Source organism: Ictidomys tridecemlineatus, chromosome 4, assembly GCF_052094955.1.
Source record: "Ictidomys tridecemlineatus isolate mIctTri1 chromosome 4, mIctTri1.hap1, whole genome shotgun sequence".
NCBI classification, from domain to species: domain Eukaryota; kingdom Metazoa; phylum Chordata; class Mammalia; order Rodentia; family Sciuridae; genus Ictidomys; species Ictidomys tridecemlineatus.
This window is the reverse complement of record NC_135480.1, coordinates 209007271-209019345: the sequence shown is the minus strand read 5'-3', so window position 1 is coordinate 209019345 and position 12075 is coordinate 209007271. Positions and strand designations below refer to the sequence as shown.

The 12075-nt window shown below is 55.0% G+C and overlaps 1 protein-coding gene across 2 annotated transcripts in view; it reads left to right on the top strand.

Annotated features, from left to right (window-relative positions):
- The first annotated feature begins 2299 nt into the window (after positions 1-2299).
- Positions 2300-12075, top strand: part of Qsox2 (quiescin sulfhydryl oxidase 2) — a 29186-nt gene continuing 19410 nt past the window's right edge. For both annotated transcript variants that reach the window (XM_078048678.1, XM_078048677.1), the window contains exons 1-2: positions 2300-2636; positions 11805-11905. In XM_078048678.1, coding sequence (XP_077904804.1) covers positions 2315-2636; positions 11805-11905 — 423 coding nt within the window. In that variant the 5' untranslated portion in view covers positions 2300-2314. The remainder of the gene's footprint in view (positions 2637-11804; positions 11906-12075) is intronic.

The window sequence follows — 12075 nt, the reverse complement described above, 5'->3', positions numbered from 1 at the left end:
CTTCATTGATGGCCCCCCAGGCAGCTTCCAGAACCCCCAGGAATGTCTGTGGGTCCCACATCTGTCTACTTGGTCTTTTGTCCTGTTTGCTCACACTGGGACAGCCATCAAACACCAAAACCCTCCTCTGTACAACCAGTATCTCCCTGTGCCCCAGCAGAGGGCCTCCCTCATGGCCAAGAAGACAAAGCAGAGCAGGGGCTGGTGTCTGCAAAGCCAGACTGTGGCTCACACACACACATCTGGCCTGCTCTGGGGCCCGGCCTTTCTTCCCTGCCTGCTGCCCACCTTGAAGTGTGGGCATTCAATGGTGCTGAAGTCCAGCCTGTGCTCTGTGTCTGCTCCAACTCTCACTAGGAGTGCTGCAGGGACCCCATGCCCATGCCTTTGTGTCCTGTCACTCCCTCCGCCAGGTCACTTGCGGTGCTTCTCTCAGTCCCACACTCATCCTGGTTGCTCTCTCCAGCCACAACTGGACTCCTTGCCACCCCTCCAGTGTGCCACCTTCTCCCACAGGGCCCTTGAACATGTGGCTCCTCTGCCTGGTGTGGCTCTCACCTTATCCACTCAGAGGCCTCTCTCTGCCCTCCTATGCATGATGCCCCCACCGCACTCCCTGTCCTCAGGCCTGGCTTCCACACTTTTGTCTGAGGTCCATTCTTCTGCTCTGCAGTCCCAGGGGCTCAAAAGCTCAGCATTTGTCTCCAAGGGTTGGCACAGAATGGAGACCAGTGAGCATTAGCACAGGAAGGATAAGTGAAGGGAAAGAGAGGGACATGAGGGATAGGAACAGCCACAGCAGGACCTCTGGTCTGGACCATCAGGCGTAGGGTTTCCTAACCCTTGACATCAGCAAAGCCCTTTCCTCACACACAGCATCACACAGAGCCACAGGACAGCCAGCAGAGATGACTGCATTGGCAACTGTGTTTCCAGGGTGATCCCAATGGTCATTTTTTTTAAGAGAGAGAGGGAACTTTTTTAATATTTATTTTCTAGTTTTCGGTGGACATAACATCTTTATTTTATTTTTATGTGGTGCTGAGGATCAAACCCAGCGCCCCACGCATGCCAGGCAAGCGCGCTACCGCTTGACCCACATCCCCAGCCTCCCAATGGTCATTTGTTAAAACCAACCGTCCAGCAGAGGAAAGCAGACCTATCTTGTAGTCTCAGGCTAACACCAGGTCCTTGCCCCTTGATGGGATCCTCACCTGTGTCTTTTCTTTTCTGTTTTAGTCACAGTTCAGGGAGTGTTGATGTGAATAAAAAAGTTAGGAATCACAATTAAAAACAAACAAACAAAAAAACAGGTCTACTATTCCACTTGAGTAAAAAAGTCACATAGAACTTTATTTCCCGGGTTTGTGGAGACATGAATGAACACTGCAGCCAAGGTCTATTCTTGCATCCTAAAATTCAGAGGTGACCCTCTACCTTTGTACTGAGGTTCTGTAACATTTTCTAAGAGCTACAAAGTCAGGGTCAGATTAGGGCATCCTCTGAAGCCCCCGGGGCTAAAGTTACATGAATTTCAGATAAATAGTATAGTTTCTAAGAACATGTCTAAATTTGCCCTTTAGACTAAAAGCTCAACTCGCCTTTTATACTGTTTATCCTAAATTCACATTTAACCTTGCCATAGTATGTGTGCCACACGTAGTATATTTTCATTTGCTAAATCTGGATACCCTGCAGGGTGTGATGATGCAAGCCTGTAATCCCAGTGGCACGGGAGGCTGAGCCAAGAGGATGCTGAGTTCAAAGCCTGCCTCAGCCACTTAGTAAGGCCCTAAACAACTCAGCGAGACCCTGTGTCTAAATAAAATATTTAAAAGGGCTGGGGATGTGGCTGGGTGGTTAAGCGCCCCTGAGGCCAATCCTCAGTACAAAAAAAAAAAAAAAAAAAATCTGGACCAGCCCTACTCCCAAGGGGCCCAGGTGGCAAGTGAGCCTGGGAGGGCAGAGGGCGCAGCCAAGCTCATGAGGGCGGGGCAGAGCTCAGGGGCGGGGCGAGGAGAGAGGGGCCGAGCCCAGGGGGAGGAGAGCGTGTGGATAGGGTGGGGCGAGCTCGGGGGCGGGGCGAGGAGAGAGGGGCCGAGCTCAGGGGGTGGGGAGAGCGTGTGGATAGGGTGGGGCGAGCTCGGGGGCGGGGCGAGCGTGGAGGTGTGGAGGGCAGGGGCGGGGCCGAACTTAGAGGGAAGGGCTAGCGAACACGCGGGCCAGACCCGACGCGGGAGGCGGAGCCGGCGTGCGCGGCCACATGACGGCGGTTGCCAAGGTGAAAGGTCGTCGCGACAGTGGCACTCCCAACATGGCGGCGGCCGGGGCGGCGGCGGCGGCGGTGTCGCCGCGCAGCCCCGGAGCCCGAGCGCGGCGCCCGCCCCCGTCTCGGGTCGCGCGGCTGCCGCGGCTGCTGGTGCTGCTGGCGGCGGCGGCGACGGGGCCGGGGGCGGGCGGCGCGGCGCAGCTGTACCGCGCGGGCGAGGACGCCGTGTGGGTGCTGGACAGCGGCAGCGTGCGCGGGGCCACGGCCAACAGCTCGGCCGCGTGGCTAGTGCAGTTCTACTCCTCGTGGTGCGGCCACTGCATCGGCTACGCGCCCACCTGGCGGGCGCTGGCCGGGGACGTGCGAGGTGAGGGTCCCGCGCGCCGGGCGCGCTTTCCGGCCCGCCGCCCGGGCCTTCGTGGAGCGAGCCAGCCGCGGCCACGAGCCCGCCGGCGCCGGGGAGCAGAAACACCCTTCCCGGCCCCGCGGAGTCTCCTGCCTCGCGCAACACCTGCCTTCTGCCCGCGAGAGCTTCACTGCCCCCCACCGTCTCTCTTGCTGTTTCCTGACCCACAGCCCCAGCCCCAGCAATTCCGTTTCAGAGCCTAGCACCCCCGTTTTGAGGACACCCCCTTTCCAGACCTGTAGCCACCCTTTCCCTGTAAATCTTCGCCATCCTCTTTCTAGTTCGGATGGCTGATCAAGTGGTGGGTTTCAGAGTAAGCCCACAACTTAGAAACCCAGATCCTCTGGGGAGTGCTTTGTAAATGCAAAAGTCTTACCAGGTGTCTCGTTGGTGGGTTCCTTGTTCACAGCTTTTGAGAAATCACTCATTCACCAAATTCCTGATGCTATTATCGAACTTTACTGTTCAGCACTTTCTTGCTGCTAATCGCTACTCACTCCTGAAGTTGTCCTCCTGCTTTAGATGGCAGGGTTGTAATGTAGAGGACATTTGCAGCCCTCTTGAGCAGACCTGCCGCGTTGTAAATAAAGTGGAATTTAAATGGTTTGGCAGTAGTGTTCCTCGCCAGCAAGGCTGAGGTTTCCAGGGACCAGCTTGCTACTGTTGTGCTAACCCCTAATTACAGATTTCACTGGGCAAGAGCCATGGCAAATTGTTACTCTTCCTTCCTGCACATTTCTTTTTGGGTCTTATATCAATTCCTACTTTATTTTTCTCATATAAATGAGATTTATAGAGTCTTTTTCAAGTATGCAGTTGTAAATGTCTTTAGAACTTGTTCTCTTATTTCACTGTTGGTTTTTTTATTCTAATGGGTTTGTTCTCTTGGATCTCAAGTTTTCCATAAGTCCCTAGGCAGACCTAAGACCAGAGACTGGAAAAAAAACAGAAAACTAGTGGGTTCCTTTTTTCTTTAACTTTGTTTTTTGGGGAAACAAGCCATTTGATAATGTGGAAGATTTTTCAATTCTTGGGGTTTTTTTGGTGTGTGTGGTGCTGGGGATTGAACGCAGGGCTTGTGTGTGTGAGGCAAGTACTCTACCAACTGAGCTATGTCCCCAGCCCTCAGTTCTTGTTTTTATTCAGTAGCAGAAACAGATATGTAAATGAAAATGCAAGTAGCCTTGGCAAAACTTTTGTCACCTTTTTTTGTTTTTAACTTTTTCAGCTTAGTATCCGAAATGTAAAAGTTTTAAGCCAAATTCAAATATTGCAAGCTGTTGTTTAGCAGAATCAGCATGTATGGAGCCCTGAAAATTGTCCCTGCAACTTGGGAGGAAGGTTTTTTCTGAAAGTGAGACAGTAAAATCCATACCTGATGGTGTAATTAACTAAACGAGGTTGCTTAAAAGGACTGGCTGTCAGCCAGGTCAGGGCAGGAAGAGGGGACCTGAATTGAGATGTGGCTGAAAGCAAAAGACAGCTGTGGCCTGACTGCAGGCAAGAGCATGGGAGGGGGGGACCGTGGGGTGCAGAAGCAAAGGAAGAAAAGGGCCAAACTGGCAGCAAGGCTGCCCAAGACAGGGACAGAGCCCTTAGCACTGAGCAGTGTCCCACTCAGGGTCCCTGGGACTTTTTCTAGGTCTGTGGTCCCCAAAGCAATCAACTGGGGATTTGGTAGAATGCATGTTGTCAGACCCAGCCCAGAACCACCCAGCATCCTGTCAGCACCAGCCGGAGAGCTGGAGGATCACTGTTCCAAGAGGTATTGACCCTGCAGGACCCCTGCAAGAATGGGCTTGTGGCCAGAGGTGGTTGTGTGCTCTCCCTTGTGGTGTCTTCCCATGAGGACCTCTGCCTTTGTGCCTGAATGCATTGGACACTCTTGGGAGTACGCCTCACTGCCTTTGCTGAGAAGGGCAGCCACGCTCTGCTTGGCGAGCAGTTTAGCTTAGGAGAGGGTGCCCATTGCCCACAGCATCACGGTGCCCTGTCTATGCTTCTGATCAGTCACCTGTGAACAGGGCCATCTGGCTATTCCTCTTGGGCATGCAGACCTGTGTTGGGCTCCCTTCAAACAGCATCCACCTGGCTCCCCCCAGCATCCCTAGCAGGAGGTTGCCACAGGCAGGGAGCCCAAGCCAGAAGAGGGACTGTGCCTACCTGCCTCCTCCCCCTCACCCCTAGCTGGACAGGCAGGATGGGGAGGTGGTGGTCCATGGGGGTGAAGCCTCTCTCAGCCCTCCTCTCAGTTTAGGAGCATCTTCATTTCCTCAGAAGAGTTAGGTTGAGCTTCATGGCTTTTCACTGGCTTTTTCAAGTTTCGGAAATAATTGTTTTTCCTGAGACAGTGGCTTAACAAACAAAAGGTCTACTGTTTTGTGGAGCTAAAGATTACTCCAGTATTTATGTGGACCTGGTTTAGGCCTGTTGCTTCTAAGTACTTTGCAAAATAAAACCCACTCTGTTCCTGAAAATCGTTTAGCTGTCATGGTTATCTTGGTCCATGATGCAAGCGGACACACCTGCACTTGGTGTGCCTCTGGAAATGGAGTAGGACAGGTATGTGCCTTAGAAGCAGCATGTGTGGCCTTGGGGTCTGTCCCTGTCTCCTTATTTGGGAAAGCAGAGAGCTGGGGTAACAGGGCAGATCTGTTGTTGGCCCTAGAATTCTCAGTGAGGAATTTGGAGGGGAAATGAGACACTTCTAGAACTATCTTCTGAGAGAGTACTGATGCTCTCATGTCGAAGGTGACTGTACCCAAGGATGAGTGAGACTGAGTCACTGTGGTCACATGGCTGAGAACAGACTGGGACCTGGTCCCTGTGCGGGTGTCTCCAAGGCCTGTCAGCTTACTTCCTGTGACCCTGTAGAAGGGGGTGGGGATTGTGAGTGGAAGGCACAGGCTTTGTCACCTGGGGGTGGAGGAGAGGGTGCTCTGCTACTGTGGCAGCCAAGTGGCAGCCATGGCCTGTCTGCCTTTCCCAGGGTGCCCCTCTCTCCTGCTGGACCTGATTTTCTTGTCTCCCTGACCAGGATGGAGGCTTTTAGAGATTAATTAGACTACTGGGTGTTTCCCAGAAAGTCATTATCTGTCCCTGGAAAAAGGTAGAGAAGGACTTGGGAGGTAGAGGTGCAGGTGGCAGCTGGGGTGGACGAGTGGGTACCTCCGAGGCTGTGGGGTGCACCTGGACTCCGGGGGAGCAGGAGAGGGTAGAGAGAAGAGTGAAGCCAGGTTCTGGAGCGGCCCTCTCTTGTAGGCCCAGAACCTGCTGAGCACAGCCCCCAGTCAGAGCTGTATGGCTGTTTTACAGTTAACCAGTGCAAGGTGCCAGCCAGGCCTCAGGAGGCCCTCCCTGAATCGCTGTGGTGGTGTGCTATGGCCAGTGCTCACATGTCATTCATCACGTGAGGATGGTCCACCAAGTGCTTCCAAGAGACTGTCACCACTGTGTAAAGCTGTATTCAGTGGGGTGGCCCAGCCACAAACATTGCAGGGCCTTGTGTGGCATGGAGGGTGGGGGTGCTTCCGTGGTAAGCAGGGATTGTTAACATCACCCTTAGGCACTCTTGAATGCTGAGGGCCATATCCAGTTTTGTTCTAAGAAAATGTCCTTGGAGGGCTAGGGGGTATATCTCAGTCAGGTGTGTGACCTGGAGTGCCACAGGACCTGAGTTCGGTCCCCAGAACCCAAATAAGGGGAGCATGGAGACCAGGCCACCCTCAACCTGAGCTGGAGTAGTGCACCTGGCTGTGTTCCCAAGCCAGCCGGTAGGTGCCTTGTGCTGGTCTCTATTGGTGGCCTTAATCTCTGCCCAGGCTTTATGACTTGAGCTTATCCAAGACCTGTGCTCTGTTGGAAGGGGACCTGCACCCAATAAGAGTGTTCTCCATGTCTGGAACGTGGGCTTGGAGACCGTGACGGTGCCCTGACCGGTCAGGAGTGGGAGGAAGGCATAGTAGAGCTCAGTGCTTCAGACACAGCCCACCAGTCACAGTCGTTTAGACCTTGGAGGCTAATTAGTCTTTACTGTGATCATTTTCTAGAACTAATTGGTGCTTAACCATAAGTTGGACTTATATAGATTTTTTCATTATAACAAGACAAGGAATGGCAAAGGCTTAATCCTGTTTGGTTCAGTAATAGAGCTAACAAGCAAGTTTGAACTGGGTTTTAGTCAGCTGTACATAGAAGCCACTTTTTTCACAAGTATTTTTAAGCCTAGAGTACTAACAGCCATGCTCGCCAGCGGGCCGAGAAGCCAGCACTGCTTTGGGTCCCTCTTCCCTTTGAAAACCTTAGATGCTGCCTGGGGAGGACAGCCTCCCTGTGCCTCCCAGCTGGTGCCCTTTAACCCCAGTGTTTAGGGGGGTGGTCCCATGCGTCCAGTGAAAGCAGGCAATTTGCATTCAGCTTCAGAGGTCCCCTCCTTTGTGTGTCCTCTTGACAGGTGGGAGCAGCAGAGAGGGGAGTGCATTGAAGGAGGCGCTACCCTGAGGCAGGACCTTTTCAGTAGCCTATGTTTTGTGGGTGGAATAGGCAGTGAGATCTTTTGTGTCACTGTGAATACCGTCCATCTGCCAGGGCTTCCCAGTGACTGCTGGTGCCTCCTCAGTGCCACAGTGTAACTGTGTGTAACTGAAATTCTTCCCGTCTGCTGCGTTACCAGCCCACCGGTTTTCAAAGACAGACAAAGGCCTCCTGAGGGCCCTGCCCCTTCAGCAGGACAGCCCTCATTTGGGTGGGAGGCAGTGTCTGGAGTGGCTCCACAGGTGACTTGTTGAGACAGGAATCTCAAGAGAGGCCAGGGCAGGTGGGGCTCCTGCAGTGGTGCAGCTGGACCATCCTCGGGGCCAGTACATCTGCAGGCGGTGACATGGGCCTGTGTGAGTCCCTTGCCTACCTGAGTGTGCGCTGGTGTTCCTGCAGTGGGCATGCAGGGCAGCAGGGACAAAGCAGGGGGCTGCTGTTCTTTAGAGGGAGCAGCAAGTACTGTGCAGAAACAAAGTGAGAAGGTAGCTGTAGGAATAAGCTGGCAGCGAGGGGCAGGGGGCCCTGGTGCCCGGGCTGGAGCGGCACATGGACTCCTGACCTCGTCTGCAGAAATGCAGATGGCCTCTGTGCAGTGGGAAAGGACTCCATGGAGCCACAGGGCCTGGGCACTCCTCCCCACGCCCTCTCCTCCCCACGCGGGCTCTCCCAGCAGCGCCTCAGAGCGCCTCGGGAGTCAGTGGAGAATGCCTGATGGGGGCGCTCTCTGCATTTGTGAGAAATGGCTTTTAAGGCTTTGGAAATTGCACCATGATGCTATCATGGGAAGGGTTTAGAGAAGGGAGTTCTTCACTCCTGAAACCACTTGCCATGGACGGCTTTTGACCTGGTGGCACTGCAGCTTTGACTCTCCTCGCCACTGTGATGACAGCAGTGCACTGGTCAAACTGTCACTTCTTCAGGTGTCACTTAGCTATCTTCCTCCTGCCTTGCTGGTCTCTCACCTAAAATGTCCTCCTGTCTTTGGGATTCTGGTTGTCACTAGTAGGGCCACAGTTTCCCCAGCAGTACTGGTCGGCTGCAGGAGCTGATGAGAGTGTGCTGTCCCGCTCTGTGCTGTTGGCCACCGCTCTCCATCTTTGTGTGCTGGCACTGGGCCAGCACTTGTGTGGCAGAACTTACCAGCCTTCCTGCATGCCAGCATGCATCTCTCAACCTGTCCCATCCCAAGCTCCTTGGCAAGTAGATCTTACTTGATGTCACCATTTTATAGAGGAGCAGCTAAGGCACAGAGACTCTCAGAACCCAGTAAGTGGCAGGCCAGAAGGGGAAACTGTACAGTCTGGCTCTGGGGCAGGAGGTTGACCCGGGTGGTGTCTGCAGAGTTGTGGGACTGCAGTGCAGAGACTGGGCCAGACCTCACAGTAGGGACTGAGCTAGTGTGCAACCAGAAGGGACTCCTGGGGTGAGTGGCATCTCAGTGGGAGCCCAGCACAGGGGTGGTACAGGGTCCAGGCAGAGGCCCTGGGGACTGAGGATGTGGCATGATGAGACAGGAAGACTTGCTGTATGACCATAGGAGGAGGCTATGATGGAGCTATGGTGCTCTCAGGCCCACGGGAAGCCATGGGGTTAGGTCAAGGCCCCCTGGTCTCCATCTGCTGCTGCCCTTTCACACGCAGGTGCCCAGGAAGCACAGCGCACTCCTGAGCAGGTATGCTTGCTGTGCATGGGCTCCACCTGCTCTTCCTTCACTTGTTGCCTTGCGTGGGCCAAGCATCTCCCCCATCCTGCCAGGGTGGTACGCCCTTGGCACTGGACCACCTCCATGGAGAGGGTTGGGAAAGCAGTGTTGATGGGCGGCACTGCCTGCACCTGTCTGCCTACGCTTCCTGTGTTGGTGCAGGGTGGGCAGGCCCAGAGCCACGTTTTCAACAGCAAGAGAGCTGGGTCTGAAGCTCCCTGTCTCTTTCCTGGGTGTGTGGTGACATGGAGCTCAGTGTCCCCATCTACCAAGTTGGGGCCCTGCCATTCCTATCTCAGTCTTGAAGGGGTGCTGCAGTGGGCAGTGTGGACAGTGGGACGTGATTGCTGAGTATGGTGGGGCTGGGGAGGTTGCTCTTGTGTTTTGGGCGGTGATTTCCAGTGGACGAGATGTATGAGGACACAGGAAGGGTCACAGGAACATACTCCGATCAGGCTTGAGCACAAGTGTTGGGGTGCACGGAGCCTCTGTTTCATGTGGACTTGGCTCTCGGCGCCAGGGGTTCAGGGGTTCTGCACTCCAGCTGTCAGGAGTTGAGTGAGGCGGAGCCCAGCCACACTTGGCTGGCTGGCCTGAAGGCCGTCAGAGCCAGCCATGCCTGGCTGTGGCTTGGGCAGTACAGCTTTGCCCACAGTGCTGGGTAAGCGGCCTGTGCTGAGCCCGCCCTCTGTTGGCGACTCCGGGGAGGTAGAGCCACGTGGAGCACAGTGTAGGTGGCCAGTAGCGCTGGCGCACAGCACACATGTCCACTAGTGCGCAGGTCAGTAGGTGTTTTTAATGTTTGATTTATGAGTGACATGTGTTTTGAGAAAATATAGACCCAAAACCTACCAAGATGTGCACGTGCTGGGATGTGCCCCTCCCTCCCTGCTTCCGGGCGGGCTCAGGTGTTTCACACAGGAGTCTCATTAGGCCCTGGGTCCTTCATTCTCTTGTGCTTGGCGGTGGGAGGACGCTTCTGTACCGCGGGTGGAGTGTGTTGTGGAAAGTTCCCAGTAAGCAGAGTGAGTGTCAGGTGCAGGCTGCAGAGCCAGGGTGGCCACCTTCACGTGCTCTGCCATCTGCTCCTCTGCTGCACTACCTGGATGGGAGTATTTACTGTCCTTCCTCAGGTCTGTGCAAGGTGAGGCTCCAGGGAGATGTGACCTGCAGTCAGGAGTTGCTGGGGTTCTCCAAGCATCATAGTGGCCTTGGGACATGACTTGTTTCTGTAGCCAACACAGCAGGAAGGTGTCTGGTCACCGTTTATGAAAAACATAACTGTGCTATTTATTTTTAGTCAAAGAGGGAAAAGGTATGTGTTGTAAGCAGGTGTGATGTCTCATCTCCATGGATGTTGGGGTGACTGCTGATGGCAGTCCCCTCCCACCCAGGCATTCAGCACTGCCTCTGAAGCAGAGCAGAGCTGGCCCTCAGAGAATATTGTGATGTGACATTGGCAGACAACAGGAATGGCCAGAACAGGCAGTGAGCCTCCATCCAGAAATCATGTGGCTTCCAGCAGCAGGTGGCACGAGGATCCTTAGACTTGTCCACCTGCAGAGCCCTGGGTTTTCCTGCAGAGGCTACTCACTGAGCACCAGTACCACATCCCAGGTCTGGACAGGAGCCCCACAGGGCCAGGCACCATGAAATGTGTGTGAGTCCATCCACCCACAGAAAAGACACCAGTCTATCAAAAAGGCCCCCATCAGAGAGTGCCGGGAGCCCTCATCCTGATGCTGGTGTTGGCAGGGAGGCCGGGCACTTCCCTGGTCACCACAGGCAGCTTTCTCTATAGATGTGTCCTGGCACCCGTCCCCACCCCCGAGTGAGAGGAGTGGGACAGGAGGCCTCCCTTTGTGGCCGCGGCCCTAATGAATCGGTGTACTTTGTTCATAGTAAGAAGGGAGAAGGCCAGGATCACTTGTCCCCATGCCAGGTGACAGGGTCAGGGGCCCAGTCAGGAAGATCAGAGAGTGGGAAGGCACAGGGCAGAGGAGGGGGTCTTCCGCCAGTGGGTGTGGGTGCCGTGATGTACATGTGGTCTGCCTGGACTGGAGGCAGCCTCCTTTACATCCCCATCAAGCCGACTTTGGGCGCAAAGGAGGCAACAGGGCCTGCTCATCCTGGCTGGGCCTGGGATGGTGTAAGGAGTGCATGCTGTGCAGCATGTGCCAGGGTGTGGGCATTGTGCCCTGTGAAGAAAGAGCCTCCACTTCAGAGATGCGCGTGGGGAGGTGTGATGCGGAAACCTCACGCTCTGGGTGGTTCTAAAAGTGGGTAGGGATCCGATGAAGCCAGAGTTGCATGAGCTGGTGATTGTTGAAACTGAGATGAGGGACATGTGGGAGTTTGTTATATTTTTATCTTATTATTTGTGTGTTGGAAATTTTCCATAATTAGTAAAACTTTAAAGGTAGAGAAAGGTATTTGGAGCAGCTCCATTTTCCTGCCCAGGACAGCAGAGGCACGCAGGGTTGCGGGAAGCCTCTGTGGTGGCTCGGTGCTTCCCTTAGCGTAGCGCCTGCTCTGTGCATGTGCCTTGGCTGCCCCCACCCCCCTTCACATGCAGCGCTTGCCCGTCCCTCTGTTCCCTGCACATCCGTGTCAGGGTTCCACTGAACTAGGACACCTCCAGGTGGGAAGCCACGGAGTGACTAGCCAGTTCGGCAAGAATGTCTTCTCCCTCCGTCGTCAGGGAGGAAGTGTCTCCTCCCCAGGTGGATGCAGGAGGGGCTGCCTTGGTGACGTGGAGGCAGGCTTTGGACTGGTTTGTCATGGCAGCTGACTCCCAGCTGTCATGCCCTCTGGGGTGGGGACGCTGGGGCTGCAGGGGGTGGCGAGCACAGAGCACCTGCCCTGCTGAGGGTCACACTCCTGCTTTTCAGATTGGGCTGCTGCCATCCGAGTGGCCGCGCTGGACTGCGCGGAGGAGAAGAACCAGGAGGTGTGCCGCACCTACGATGTCCACTTCTACCCCACCTTCCGGGTAAGCCCAGGGTGCCTGCGGGCTGCGTCCGGCCTGCCCTGTTCTCGGGCTTCTCACTTCTGGTCTGCAGCGATCTGACTTGCTTCCTGAGACTCGGCAGTGGGGTCTCAGAGGCCTGCCGCTGGGCTGGGATGCCCCTGCCCGCACCACCAGTGCTGCCCACCTGTGTG